At 44.8% G+C, this 15,869-nt stretch overlaps 1 protein-coding gene across 2 annotated transcripts in view; it reads left to right on the forward strand.

The window, feature by feature from the left end:
• The window catches only part of LSR (lipolysis stimulated lipoprotein receptor), a 121,524-nt gene that overhangs the window by 45,040 nt on the left and 60,615 nt on the right, over window positions 1-15,869 (forward strand). For both annotated transcript variants that reach the window (XM_033963576.1, XM_033963577.1), the window contains exon 3: window positions 1,266-1,385. In XM_033963576.1, coding sequence (XP_033819467.1) covers window positions 1,266-1,385 — 120 coding nt within the window. The remainder of the gene's footprint in view (window positions 1-1,265; window positions 1,386-15,869) is intronic.

The raw sequence follows: 15,869 nt of genomic DNA on the forward strand, positions 1-15,869 counted from the left end.
ATCATTTGGAGAATCATTCCAGACGGAATAGTCAGTTCAGCCAAGCAGTTCTATAAAATTTATTCTCCACTTGGATGCCAACTTCCCTCCAACTCCTTTGGTTTTACCAGGCTCATGTTAGTTGTCAATGACTCTTCTCAGAGGCATGAACCTGACAGCTAGGGTGTTCCACATGTGAGAATATACAGATATTCGTCGACTTACAACCTATGCAAGTTACGATTGTTCTACTTTACGACGCGTTTCGACAGTTTCCCCCGACAGCTGTTAGCAGCGCCAGTCTCCCGCACTCCCAAGTCTCTTGCCTTAATTTAACATAGGCCGACTTAACGTCCCAATCAACTTACGACCTGTCAGTCGGAACCAGTTGTTATCGTAAGTCGACGAATACCTGTACTCACTGCTTGGTCCTCAGATAAAGCATAGTTACTCCCTTGTAGCAGATGGTATCCAAAGACAGCAGGCAGATATTCTCACAACCCTCGCACCTTCCCTATTTGGTTGCTTAGCTTTGTTACTGAAATAGTAACACAGTATATGATGGCAGATAAAGACCTGAATGGCCTATCCAGTTTGCCCAATGGTTACATGCATTATAAATTCATGATTAAATTGTCTTATTTCTGGGCCATAGTCTATAGAAGTCTGCCCGATACAGTTCTTAGGTTCTAATTACTAGAATTGCCATTGAAGCTCTCTCCAGCCTATCTAAACCATACCAAATTACTGGAATTCCCAAACCCCTACCCAACCCATTCTAAACAGATTAGCCATATACAGGACACAGACTGTGAAAATCTGCCCATTTCCGGCCTTAGTTCTTCAATTTATACCCTTCACTTTCTGATTAGAGATCCTCTGTGTTCGTCCCAAGCTTTTTTGAATTCCGTCACCATTTTGCTGTCCACCACCTCTCTAGGGAGGGCATTCCAGAAATCCACCACCCTTTCCATGAAATAATGGGAAGGCATCAATATAGTGCTGGTGGTCTTTAAAGTTTTAAAGTGACAGTACACTTTTTGACTGTCCATGCCAGGTTCCATGGATGATGTCACCCTCATGTGAGAATATCTGCCTGCTGTGCTCTGATAATACTTGCTACAGGTGAGTAACTATGCTTTCTGTGTGCTGTTTGAATGTATGTGGTGAGGTACTTACTGCAGTAAGACGGAACCACATGTAGTTGGTTCCATTTTGTATAAAACAGCTGCATGTAATTTTAACATCTACTTGTTGTTGAAGCTTCTCCCTGCTTCTTCCATCAGATGCCGAGCTCAGCATAGACCAGACAGCTTGGGGAGACAGTGGAGTGTATTACTGTTCTGTCATTTCAAACCAAGATGTTAATGGAAACAATGAAGCATATGCTGAAATGTTAGTGCTAGGTAAGTTGAAAAGAATCCTACACTTTAAGAATCTTGTGGAAAACATGCTCAAAACTGGTTTAGTACATCTTTATTAGTATACCTGCAACCAAATACTGCCTCATGGACTGTTTTGCCTGTAGTTTTATATTTTCGTTTTCATTCTTATTTTCAGCTTGCAACAGTTTTCTAGTAAATTTTGTAAATGCTCCATAAAGTTTGAAGCAGTTCTTGATGAGCATTTAAAGCTTCCTTATAGTAGGCACCAACAGTTTTGAGTTGGTAATACTTTATTAGATTCTGTTCATACATATTGTACTGTAACATAGTAAATGATGGCAGATAAAGACCAAAATGGTCTATCCAGTCTGCCCAATCATACACGCTCTATAAATTAATGTTAATTTAAATGGTCCTTTTTCTTAGATATTTCTGGGCAAGAAACCCAGAGCTCTGCCTGGTATTGTGCATCTACTGGAGTCTCCATTGAAGCTCACTCCAGCTCATCTAAACCATCCCAGCCCATCCTCAACCGAATGGTCATATACAGACACAGACCATGCAAGTCTGCCCAGTACTGGCCTTAATTCCTTCAATATATACTCATTATTTTCTGATTAGAGATCCTCTGTGTTCATCCCACACTTGTTTGAACTCTGTCACCATTTTCGTCTTCACCAACTCCCTCAGGAGCGCATTCCAGGCATCAACCACCCTCTCTGTAAAGAAGAATTTCCTAACATTACTCTTGAGTCTACCACCCCTCAACCTCAAATTATGCCCTTTGGTTTTACCATTTTCCTTTCTGTGGAAAAGATTTTGTTCTACGTTGATACCTTTCAAGTATTTGAACGTCTGAATTAGAGAATGACACGGTGACAAAATTAATCACCGTTCCCGTCCCCACGGATAACTGCGGGAAATAATCCCATGTCATTTTCTAGTGTCTATTTCAACCTCAGTCCTTCTACACCAGCATTCTTCAAAGCAAAGCTTGCGGGTCAGTGGTTGTGGCCATTCATACTCTGATTCTTCCCTCTCTCCTTAAAGAATGACATGAAGATGGTTTCCCGCGGGGATGGGAACGGTGATGAATTTTGTCACCGTTTCATTCTCTAGTCTGAATCGTATCTCCGCTGTCCCTCCTTTCCTCTACTCTAGGATATACATATTCAGGGCTTCCAGTTTCTCCTCAAATGTCTTTTGCGCAAACCTACCATTTTTATCACCTTTCTCTGGACTGCTTCAAGTCTTCTTGTGTCTTTTGCCAGATACCATCTCCAAAACCATATCTGGCAAAGGACATAAGAAGACTTGAGGACTGGTATTTTTCTGTGACTTTGATACTTTTACTCATAGGGTATGAGGATAGTATTTTGCCCATCAGTATTAAATTTACTCCATTTACCTGAAAGTATATCTGCTTTCACTACAAGTGCTCCATTTCTTTATATTTCTGCTACTATAACTTCTTAACTTTCTTGGGCAATGACACAATGAGCAATATCAATGTACTTTTATTAGACATATTTATTATAGTAGAGCAGTTTGAAGTTTTAAAGTAGTTGCTCTAGAGGTTAATTAGTAGAAAGTTGTTGCACTTCTTAGCAGTGAAAATAGGTGGGTGGATTGAGCTTAGGAATAAGTTTGTTTTTCTGTTCTGCTCAAGGTATTAATATAAGAAGTATACTTAACAAAATTGTTGGATCTAAAATTATAGAGTGGAGGACTTGCCTAGAATTGCAGATTGAAAGCCAAGGAAACCAGGAATCAAGTTTGTTTTTCACTGAGGGCCCCTTTTATCAAGCTGTGCTAGAGGTTTATAGCGCAAGCCGGTGCGGTAAATGCTTCAACGCTTATGGGATTCCTATGAGCTTCGGAGCACTTACCTTGCCAGTCCATGTTAAAACCTCTAGCGCAGCTTGATAAAAAGGTATGGTAAGTGATTTACTTCTTGGTACTCTGAGCTTTAGTCATCCATTGTCAAATTTGGATCATAAACTCTCTGAGCTCAGGGAAATATTTACTGGATGCAACTGACTTTGATCTAAAGACACAAGGTAAAAAAATATATATATATTTAACATAACTAGCATTCCTTGTCATTAGCAGCAGATGAATCCAGATGAGTGGGTTGTGTCCACCTACCAGCAGGCGGAGATAGAGAGCACAAAGTTGAGATGTGCCATATATTCGATGGTCTGCTCATCGGTACGTCAGTATTCTCTATTTCTGCAGGCGAATGGATTGTCACTATCCTGCTCCTGGTCTTATCTGCTGCTCAGCTTGGCTTGGTCCATCTCCAAGGTGCAGCTTTGCTCCTGTCTTGGCTTTGCTGACTCAGTGAGTGTGGAAAGGCTTCCTGGGTGCCATTCCCTATATCCTCATATGACTTTGTCCTGCACTTCAAACCCCCTCCTCAAAAACACACAAACACACACACACAAAAAGAAAAAACCTCAGATTCTAATCCCAGAGGGAATGCAGTCGACTGGGGATGGATTCAAAATACAGCCTCACGAGGCCTACTGCAGCTTTTATTCTCACAGTGAGTATGTTCTTTGGTTTCCCTATGGTAGGTTGTATGGTCTCTAACAGCTATGGGGTAGGTGTACTTGTGTTCACACCCGGTCCTGTTCCCCTCCCTGCCGGCATGTACTGCAGCTGCTCCCTGCTATAACCCTTGGCTACATGAAGGACTTTGCAGGTTGGCACTCTGGCCCCTTCTGCTCCTCCCAGATTTGAGAATGCACCGCGCTCTGCCTTGGGGGGGGGGAGATCCTCTCTCTGCCCTTCCAGTCTTTTCCAGTGGTGCTGCTTCCCTTGCATTTCACAATTATCTTGTGGCTCCTTTTCTATGTTTACAGTCTTGTGATGTAGGTACGACCTATACTGCTTCTTTGATAGTGAGTGGGTAACGGGGTTAGGCTGCCGTCTGTTACTTTTGGCAGGAACAGGCGAGGGAGGGGCCGACGGTGAGTCAAGCAGCATGCCCGGAGAGCAGGGCAGGCAGAAGACAGTTGGGAGGCAGGCGAGCAGGAAAAGAGTGAGAAGAGGTGGTGAGAAAAGGAGTAAGAAGAGGGGAAAGAGAAGGCAGGAGAGAGTGAGGGGCAGCGGTGAGAGGTAGCTCTGCCTACTCCTCCGATATCATCTAAACATAAGAATTGCCGCTGCTGGGTCAGACCGGTGGTCCATTGTTCCCAGCAGTCCGCTCACGTGGCGGCCCTCTGGTCAAAGACCAGCGCCCTAACTGAGACTAGCCCTACCTGCATACATTCTGATTCAGCATAAACTTGTCTAACTTTGTCTTGAATCCCTGGAGGGTGTTTTCCCCTATGACTTTCTGGGTGAAAAAGAACTTCCTTACGTTTGTACGGAATCTATCCACTTTCAATTTTAGAGAGTGCCCTCTTGTTCTTCCTACCTTGGAGAACTGTAGCAGTGAAGGAGAGGGTGAACAACCTGTCCTTATCTACCAAGTCTATTCCCTTCAGTACCTTGAATGTTTCGATCATGTCCCCTCGCAATCTCCTCTGTTCGAGGAGTTTCTCTAATCTTTTGCTGTACGGCAACTCCTCCAGTCCCTTAACCATCTTAGTCGCTCTTCTCTGGACCCTTTCAAGTAGTACCGTGTCCTTCTTCATGTACGGCGACTAGTGCTGGACGCAGTACTCTAGGTAAGGGCGCACCATAGCCCGGTACAACTGCATGATTACCTTCTCCGATGATCCTCTCTGATGATCCTCCCCCTTCTTTATCATTCCTAGCATTCTGTTCGCTCTTTTCGCCGCTGCCGCACATTGCACGGACGGCTTCATCGACTTGTCGATCAGAACTCCCTAGTCTCATTCCTGGGAGGTCTCTCCAAGTACCGCCCCAGACATCCTGTATTCGTGCATGAGATTTTTGTTACCTACATGCATCACTTTACACTTAACCATGTTGAACCTCATCTGCCATGTCGATGCCCATTCCTCAAGTCTGATTATGTCATGTTGCAGATCTTCGCAATCCCCCTGCGTCTTCACTACTCTGAATAACTTCGTATCGTCTGCAAATTTAATTACCTCACTCGTCGTACCAATGTCTAGATCGTTTATAAAGATGTTGAAGAGCACAGGTCCAAGCACTGAGCCCTGCGGCATCCCACTGGTGAAGCTCCTCCAGTCCGAGTATTGTCCATTTACCCCCACTCTCTGTTTCCTTTGATCCAGCCAGTTTTTAATCCACGTGAGTATTTCACCCTCTATTCCATGGCTCGCAAGTTTCTGAAGTAGTCGTTCATGCGGTACCTTGTCAAACGCCTTCTGAAAATCCAGATATACAATGTCGACAGGGTTGCCTTTGTTTATCTGCCTGTTTACTCCTTCAAAGAAGTGCAGCAAGTCCGTCAAACTCAATCTGCCTTTGCTAAAACCGTGCTGACTGGTCGTCATCAGCCCATGTCCATCAAGGTGATCAATGATACGGCCCTTTATCAGTGCCTCTACCATCTTACCCGGTACCGGTATCAGCGCCTCTACCATCTTATCCGGTAAACTCGGATCCGGAGCTCCCCCTTAAAAGGGGAGGGGCCAACGGTGCTCAGCCGTTTGGCGCGCATCGAAGGCGAGCATCTTTGCGAAGGGCCTTAAGGGACAGGCCACTGCCCTGAAGAAACACCAGGGAAGGACATCTACACAGGCAAGTACTTCAAGGGCAACAGGACAGACAAACAGCTGATAAATAAACACAGCAGATGCAGAAGACACAGACAAAGCAGGTGTAGCAGGTATATAATTAGGAGAGGGACTGCATAGTAACGACACCAAGGATGCTACACAGATTCCTACACAAGAAGAAGCCACTTCAGACAACACTGAGACATAGCTAGCATGCAGAGTGAAGAAACATGTAGGGAAGAACAAGAAGCATAGAGGACCTGGGACCCAGGGAGAAGCCACTTCAGATAACGGACTGGCAAGCAGACAGCAATGGGAGCAGCAGACAGAAGCAGGATGTTGAGCTATCCAATTTTCTGCACCGTTTGTCATATGTATGACTACCTCCCCTCAATGCGAGGAACTGGAGGGCCTGAAGAAGTAAGTCAGAGTACTAGAGGGCAGAGTACTAGAACTAGAAACACTTCGAGCAGTTGAGGAGGCGATCAGAGAGCCAGAAAACTTCATGACTGAGAGGAACGTGAAAGAAGTCGGGGGAGTTAGAGAAGTTCATCGAAAGGCATACAGAGAGGCCGTGGTAAATCAATAGCAACAGAGGACCCTCCAAGATACACCTACAGTGAGTGAGCACCACCTGGAGGACAACCACAAGAAAGGAATAGATGACACAGCAGCGGGACCTGGAAATAGCGGAGGGAACCCACAGGAAGACGAGTCCAATGCAAACCAACGCCGGGATGAGGAAAGATGGAAATGCACTGAAGACACGGACCTGCGGCTAGAGAGACATGAGAAGACAGAGATGACAGTAATCGTCGTGGGGGACTCCATCATCCAACAAGTTGACAGCCACAGCGGGAGGAAGAAAGGATCGGTTGGTGACCTGCCTACCAGGAGCCAAGGTGGAAGATATAGTGAGCTGCATCAACAGGATCATCGATAGTGCGGAAGGGGTAGATATGGTGGTGGTGATTCATATTGGGACAAACAACGTGAGCAACAGGAACTACAGCAGTGAATCACTGAAAGACCAGTTCCGGATACTTGGAAGGAGGCTGAAGATCAGAACGCCGAGGGTAGCATTCTCGGAGATCTTGCCGGTACCCAGGGCCGACGGAAAGAGGCAGACGGAACTGCAAGCAATCAACGCATGGATGAGACGCTGGTGTAGGGAAGAAGTATTCCACTTCATGCGCAACTGGACAACCGACGTTCTTGGGGAAGAGCAAGCTATACAGGAAGGATGGACTCCACCTCAGTGGAGACGGAACGAGGCTACTTGCAAGCAACATCAAGCGAGAAATTGAGAAGTTTTTAAACTAATAATAAGGGGAAAGCCGACAGTCGACCAAGAGTCGATGGTTCGGGAAAAGGTATACCCAAAGGATACCGTGCAAGAAGATTGCAGGGAAGACTCACCAGATCTTATGCAAGATAGAAATCCCGACTGATCGAAAGGGACGGAAACGAGGGAGACAGAAGGGGGAAGGAAATGTAAGAAAGTAACAGGCTGCAAATTTAAGTGTATGTACACAAACACAAGGAGCCTAAGGAATAAAATGAGAGAATTACAAAAAGATAACCTAGACATCATCGACATCACAGAAACATGGTGGAACGAGAACAACATCTGGGACACTGTGCTACCGGGATACAAGCTATACCGCAGAGACAGTAGGATAAAAAGGTGGGGGGTATTGCCCTATACATAAAAGAGGAAATTGAGTCTACCAGGGAGAACATGCCAGAAAAGAACAATAAAGTAGAGTCTCTATGTACCAAAATACCGGGAACAAATGGAACGGATACGAAGATTGGCATCTACTACCGACCTCCAGGGCAGTCCGAAGAGACTGATGGAGAAATGATGGATGAGATTAAACACGAATGCAAGGGAGGCAATACAGTTATCATGGGCGACTTCAATTATCCGGGGATAGATTGGAACCTAGGCAACTCCAGCTGCAGTAGGGAGACCAAGTTCCTGGATGCTGTAGGTAATTGCTTCCTGGAACAACTTGTCAAGGAAAATACAAGAGGAAATGCAATTTTGGACTTAATTCTAAATGGACTCCGAGGACCGGCACAAGGTGTAGAAGTAGAAGGGACGCTGGGAAACAGTGATCACAATATGATCCACTTTAACCTAGACACAGGAACAAAAAATCGATCCAGAACGATTGCCATGGCTCTGAACTTCCGAAAAGGGAACTACGAAGGGATGAGAGCCATGGTGAGGAAGAACATCAGGAAAGAGGATAAGCACTGTAAATATACTAGAGAAGGGGTCTCAAAGTCCCTCCTTGAGGGCCACAATCCAGTCGGGTTTTCAGGATTTCCCCAATGAATATGCATGAGATCTATGTGCATGCACTGCTTTCAATGCATATTCATTGGGGAAATCCTGAAAACCCGACTGGTTTGCGGCCCTCAAGGAGGGACTTTGAGATCCCTGTACTAGAGCAAGCATGGTCCCTTTTTAAGGACACTGTCTCTGAGGTGCAAAATCTATATATACCGTGTATCAACAAGGGTTCCAAGAGGAAAAAGAACAAGGAACCGGCGTAGCTTCACTGTAGCAGTGAAGGATGTGATTAGAGACAAGAAGACTTTGTTTAAGGAATGGAAAAGGACAAAAATAGATGAAAACTGGAAAAAGCACAAACATCAAAGCAAGTGCCATAAGGCGGTGAGAGGGGCCAAAAGAGACTATGAGGAAAAAATAGCCAAGAAGGCAAAAAAGTTTGAGCCGTTCTTTCGATATATTAAGGGGAAACGACCTGTGACCGTCGACCCTGTCAGTTTCCAGTCTTCATTTCCTGTGTTTAGCATGCTGGCTTCTGGAATATTGGATATATCCTCTTTGGTAAATCCAGACATAAAAAATGTGTTCAGTTTGTGAGCACTCACGCATGCACGGTTTGGGCTATCGTGAACTTTCTAAACACTTAAAGTGGCTATGCACTTTTAAAGTGGTCCATACAGGGGCTCCGTGGGTGACGTTACCCATTCGTGAGAATATCTGCCTGCTGTCCCTGGATAACACCTGTTATAAGTAACTGTGCTTTCATGAAGGAGGTGAGCTATCGTAGTGCAGTATCTCAGATTCCAATTTCAGAGAGCCATTCAATGAGGAGAGGAGGTCAGTAGTGTCAAATGTCACACTGGGATCCAGCAGCACCTGAAGGATATCATTTCCCTTATCCATGAATTTCCAGCAGTCATCGATGTCAAGGACAGTTTCAATACTGTGGAATTTCCTGAATCCCAATTGGAAGACGGATATGGCTCCTTGTGTGTTGATGAGGGAGTGCAATTGGTTTAACACTATTTTTTCCAGGATGTTGGAGACGAAGGATAGGTTGGTGACAGGTCTAAAGTTGCTGGGCACGTTAGAGTCAAATATAGGTTTTTTCAATATTGGTCTGATGACCGCTGACTTCCAGTTTGTGAGCACTACGCCTGCTCATAGAGAGGAAGGATGGAGTCTACAGAGACATCTTTTACCGCCACTAGGAGGCGTAGCGGACAGGGGTCTAGGTTGGAGCTGGAAGGGCAAATAGTATCTAATATCTTGGCGATGTTGTTGCAGGATATAGTTTTGAATCGAGTTAGGTTCCCAATTGTAATAATAATACTTTATTTTTGTATATCGCAGTACCACAACAGTTTAGAGCAGTTTACAGAGGAAGAGACTATACACAGACAGCGAAGTTACATACAAGACATTCTTATTATCTTAGCAAGTAGTTTTAATGATCTTGTCTGAGTTGCAAGGGGGACGATGTCTGTAGCAAGGTAGAGTCGAGGTGAGACTGTATTTTATCTGCTTTGCCAGCAAAGTAGTCTGAGAGTGTTTCACTATCAAGTTTGGGGTTAAGGCACTGATTCTCTCCTTGCGATGTTGTGATGAAATACAGGTTTCCTTATCAGCAGATGAATTCACCAACAGGCAGAGATGGAGAACATTAAACTGAGCTGTCATATATAGGATGATAAGCCAGTATTCTCTATCTCTAGCAGGCAGATGGATGGTCTCTCGCAGGCTCCTAGTCATCTTGCTACTTTGCTCCTGTTCTGAGTTTCTCAATTCAGTGAAGATGGGGACTATTTGGGCTGAGTGGTGTCTACTTTATGGGGTATACCTGGTAGCATCAGGTCCCACTCCCGCCCATCTTCCCTCCATGCTACTGCCCCATTCTCCCTCCTTTTCGCATCTTCTAAATGCTTGCAGCTAAAGTTTGGAGGGAGATGAATTGGTTCTGAGCTACTGCAAACTACTTTAGGTCTGTTAGCCCTTTACAGTGGCAAGTACACCTTTTAAGTTTCTTTTCCTTTCTGTCTCAGCTGGGATTATAAAGTGCTGCAGTCTCACTGGGAAGTGAAGAACAGTGTTAGGGCCATGTTATAGCCAGGGCAGTGTTTGTTATGGATGTCCCTCAGGGTCGAGACCTAGGCCACATCTCCATAGAGGTGAAAATGTCCTTTATTCTTTGAATTGCAAAAGAAATGTTTCCTTCTGTCTGGAGTGTATTAAAGCTAAGAGAAAACCTCCACTTAGTCTAGGAATATGGCTACAAAATGCACTGTCTCTGAATAGCAGATTGTCTTTTCTCGTCATTCACAGGCAGATTCAACTTTAAAGGAACATATTGGGACTATTACTGTTCATATGTGTTGTGTTAAGACCATAGAATTATGCTGGGGAATTGGATTGCTATGGAGCTGCTAGGGAAAATGAGATATGAAATTGCTAGCCATCTTGGTAATTTTGGATTAAAGATGGATTATTGATTTGAAGGAACGATTGTTATAGCCATGGCAACATTTGTTATCCATCTAAAGTTTACCCTCATGGAGTTTGACACAAAGTTCAGACCATATGCTCACATCCCACTATTTATTAAGATTTATTAACTACTTTTTTTTTTTTAAAGAAATTTACCCAAGGTGATTTTTGAATATAATCTCTCAGTAGGAAGGTAAACTTGGATAGAGTTTAATCTCATCCACTTATACATACACACAATCGATCTCATCTATTTTAATGTACATACTCTTACCTCAATTTATGAACCTCAAGGGAGCTTTAAGGTTGCAAAAGACTCTGGAAGTATTTGTTCTGTGCTGAGCATGGTTATATCACATAACAATACTTGGTGGAGAACACATTCACCCATGTTTTTTGTCCTGCTTTCTTTAAAGTACATTTCCTTAGCAACAGCAGCAGATGAATCCAGAGACCAATGGGATAGCACACATCTACCAGCAGACGGAGATAGAGAAACTGATTAACAGGTGGTCCTATTGGTTGGCACTCCTCCTGTATCTCCAGTATTCTCTATCTCCCAGCAGGAAATGGTCGCTATTCAACTAGCTCCTGAATTCTGGCTGTTACTGGAAAATTATTTTCTCCTGTTGAGGTTTCTCTTCAGTGAGATTGACATTCTGTTTCTCCTGTTGAGGTTTCTCTTCAGTGAGACTGCCATTCTGTTTCTCCTGTTGAGGTTTCTCTTCAGTGAGCTGGCAGTGCTATTTCTCCTGTTGAGATTTTCTCTTCAGTGAGACAGGGGTGTCCGGCTGAACGGTGCCGGCTTTAGGGGTTACACCTGGGCCCCCCCAGGTCCCTGCCTCACCCTCCCTCCATTGCTAGAGGGTCTGACTGGGTCTCGATTTTTTTTATTCTTTTCTTCTCTGTTAAAAAAAAAAAAAAAAAGGAGACCACATTTGCTACATTCTGCCCTGTTAGTGCTGCACAACTCGCTCTAACTGGCTTCAACCGGCCCTAACAACAAGCTTGTGAGTATGTATATGGTTTTTTGAACTTCAGGTTCTGTTTGGGAGTCTTAGTACTGTGGGTTCGGTAAAAGCACATTTAAGGAATGGATATTTTATTGAGGCTAAGTTTAATGACTAGAAATCTGTTGAGGGAGCTGGGACTTTCCCGCCCTTTGCGTGCACGCGCTTGGTTTCCTTGTTGGTTACAGTGCAGCAGTAGCGGTGCGATTTCATGCTCGCACTTGTTCTCTTCGTTGGGTTTCAGTGCAGCAGTAGTAGTCCTGTTTATTTCGAGGCTCTCTTTCGTCAGTGTTTGTCACGGCCATGTGCAGCTGATTGTGCAGGTGCCGGTTTATAGCAGCGCGCATGGGATGGGACATGTTTTTTCCGGCGCTGTGGGAAGCACAGCACTGTTCTTCTGGTTATTCCCCGAGTCTGATTTTCTTTCTATGCAGGCCGCAGCAGGGTAAATTTTGCGGGGCTTGAATCCAACTATGTTTCTAGGAGCGTTGATGCAGCGGCCACGTGTCAGCGAGAATCAGGCGTGCACTTGGGTCTCCGGCGGGAAAGCTGCAGCGTTCCAGTAGTTTATTTACAGCTAACTTTGGCCAGGGTATGCCGCAGCTTCTCTCCTTTCTGGTTCAGACAAGTTGTACGTGTTTCACCAGCTTTGGGACAAGCTTGGGCAGATTTATATGTCTATGTCTGTGTTCCTGCTGTATTCCCTTGAAGGAAGCTGCTAGTTTAATCGGACTCTGGGGTTGGCACTCTAGAGGATTACCAGAGAGACTCTGACCTGTGCTAGGTCACCCAGTCTTGATTTGTCTCCGGACCGGGTCGACATATGGCAACTCATGGTACAGTGAGATCAGCAGTAAGATAGTGCCCTGTATTTCACACGGGTATCTCATTGTCTCTCTTGGGGTCCCAGCAGATTGAGCCTTTGTCTTTTGGTAACTGTCCTTCTTATTTGGGCCTCTGTGCTGCGCTGCATGTGTCTGGTAGGGACATAGGATATATATGCCTAAAGGTAGTACTAACAGTTTCCAAGTTCGGGCTGTCTCTATGGGCATAATGACACTTTGCATCTTCCTACGGCCAGGACTCTCTTTCTATATTTCTGAGAGGGCCGGGACTTCAGATTTCCATGCTTATCACTCTGGTTTCTCCTGTTGCCATCTTCTCATGGCCCATGCTAGACGGAACCCCCGACCAGACAGCTGTGGAGCTCCTTCTAACCAGGAGCCAGATACCTATTCTATCAAACCCGTGGAGGAGCGTGCGCTATGTGGCTGTTAGCCTCATCCCTGAAGCTCTCAGCGATGTGGACTTTGTCTGATACCTGTTAGGATGCTGTTGTTTTCCATGAGGCGGTAGATGCAGCATCTTGATTGCATCTAGTACGTATTCACTTTAAAGGACATACGTATTTCGCTCACGTTGCATGGAGTTAGTACTGTTTTCATGGTTTACATTGCGAAACTTGATTTTTTTTCCTAGGAGAATTTCTTTCTTCTTACAGATCCTACAGTTCTCATCCTGCCATTCCCTGACCATCTGCACTTCATTCTGAGGTGATCTTGACTTCTTCCAATGACTCTTCAGGCTTTCTCATGAGGGAGAAGGCGCTATAATGTCAGGTCAAGGGGCTGTGCACATTTTTCAGGATGTTTGCAACTTTGCATCCTCCTTAGGTTTCTGGTTCTTTCTTAGAGTCTCTATGTTTTATGTTTCCCTTTTAAGTGTTACTGGTCCTCAGGGCAGTTCTTGTAGTTCTTCGGGAACTAAGGGACATTGTTCCACTTACTGCATGGTGCCCAAGATGGGGGCATTGGGCAGGCTGGATCCCATTCTGCTGAATTAGTTTCTCAGGGTTAAATATTTCTGCAGAAAAACTGGGAGAATATTTACATTTTCACTATGGACTCTGAATCGGCACTAGGTTTGCTTGCCTCTCTTGGAGCATCACTTTCGGTTTTGGCACATGCCATTTCACCTATCCAAGGCTTCACAAACATTTTAGAAAATGTGGGCAGTGGTACCGTTTTGGCGCTACCAGGTGATTCACCTACTTTCTTCTTGACTGACTGCTTGATTCGGACATCTTCCAGTCGGGCCATTTGACTGACACGAAAAGGGTGGTTTCTTTTCCTCAGTTCTTTGGACATGAATCTTCGAATTTGCACAGCGCTCTTTTCTTCTGTACTATTTATAGGTATATCGGAGAGATGTTTTTTATTAATATAGGAGAGAAATGTGTTTCTTCCCAGAGTCTAGGGCGATAGAGCACAGTCTCAGGTTTGCATTCTTCTTTGATCACCATGACCAAGAGTATGGGATTATGTACAGGTTCTAGGATCCATGTTGCTGACTCCACTGGGAACTTCGGCTTGCTTTCCCATTATAACACTACATTAGTCGCTTTTGTTCCGGTGGTTCCCAGTATCTCAGGGCTCCAATTATTTGGTAGGCTCCTCAAATATCACTCTGTATGATTTGGTGGCTCAGCGAGATTTCTCTTTTCAAAGGCATGCCTCGGTCTTTGCTGGACTAGCTCATGGCCACCAAACATCCCGGGCTGTCGGGTTGGGGGGCTCGGTGCCTTCCATCCTCAGCTCCAGGAGTCTGGTTTTAAGAGGCAACTCTTGTTCATTCTTCAGCTTTGGAGCGTGGTCAGGCTACCGTTTCTGAAGCTTCAGACCATTCTTCCGGAATGACACTGAAGGTCTTTTCAGTTAGTATTATGATGGGGTATTTCTCTACAGCCTGGGCAGTAGGTGATGTACTCAGTTGGTGGGTAAAGTTGTGGTTCTGCTTCAATGGGTGGACCCTCATCTTCCTTTTCTGTTGGCAGATCATTTTATGGGTCAGGAAAAGAGTTTGGATAGACTTTCTCTCCGCGAAATCTGAGCATGACCCATTTATTGTATGTTACAGTGTACAGCGCTGTGTACGCACTAGAAAGTGTAAATGTTAGTAATAGTGAAATCTTCTACATCCTGGATATTGAGAATTTTGGCTCAGGCGTTCCAGCTCTTTTTATGGAAGTGAGATCTCTTGGAACTAGACCTCATGGCCTCGTCTCAAAATTCTAAGCTTCCTAGCTTCTTCGGCGGGCACAGGGAGTGGGAGTCAGAGGGGGTAGCAGCATGGCTTCTTTCTCATCTCTGGTTTTTCTTTTTCAGTGTTTTCCCCTGGCTGATAATGGCTTGGATTTGCCATCTCAAACTCGCTTTCAGGGCACAGTATTTGTAGAATCTCTGGATTGGCTGCGCCATCCTTGCTATGCAGATCTGTTGAGTCTTTCGACAGCCAGACTGTTGAGTTTCCTGGTATCTCCGGATTTGCTCACCTAGGGTCTGATCACCATGGATATTCGTACTACTTTGGTATTGCGACCTAGTTTTTGAAAAGTCATGGCTGACGTGTAAGGGTTCTGCGAAGCAGGTTGTTTCTTCTCTTATCCAGGCGATACAGACGTCTTCACCTGTGGCTTCTGCTTCCTTTTGGAGGTTTTTCCTTTCTTGGGTACTTCTCAACATTTGCACCCTTCCAGAGTTCATTTTTGGCACAAGTGTATTGCCAAGGGCTTAGCGTTCAATTCCCTTCAGCTTCAAGTGCCATTCTTAGCTTGTTACAAGGGCTAGGTAAATTGCTCTTCGCTTACTTCTCAGCTTCATGTAGTTCAGTTCCTAAACGGAGTATGGTATATTCGTACACCTCTTAGAAAGCCCTCTCTGGAGTACAGTCTTAAGGTACTTCTTCACAGTTTACCGAAGGCTTCATTTCATCCTTGTCTTTTGAGACTCTAAAGGGCGGTGCCATTGAACACGGGGTTTCTTGTGGCCATGGCTTCAGCTCGGCGGTTTTCTGAGTTGCAGGCCTTGTTTGGTGAGGATTCCTATTTTTGATTTACAAAATCTGGGGTGTCAGTTAGGACGGTAACACAATTTCTTTCTAAGGTGTCATCCTTTCTTTTATGTCACTCTCACTTTTCCTTCCTTCTTCCTGTGAGGAGAAATGGGGAGACGTGCTTTTATTCACTGAATTTTTAGAAAGTGCGTAG

Source organism: Geotrypetes seraphini, chromosome 11, assembly GCF_902459505.1.
Source record: "Geotrypetes seraphini chromosome 11, aGeoSer1.1, whole genome shotgun sequence".
Taxonomy (NCBI): domain Eukaryota; kingdom Metazoa; phylum Chordata; class Amphibia; order Gymnophiona; family Dermophiidae; genus Geotrypetes; species Geotrypetes seraphini.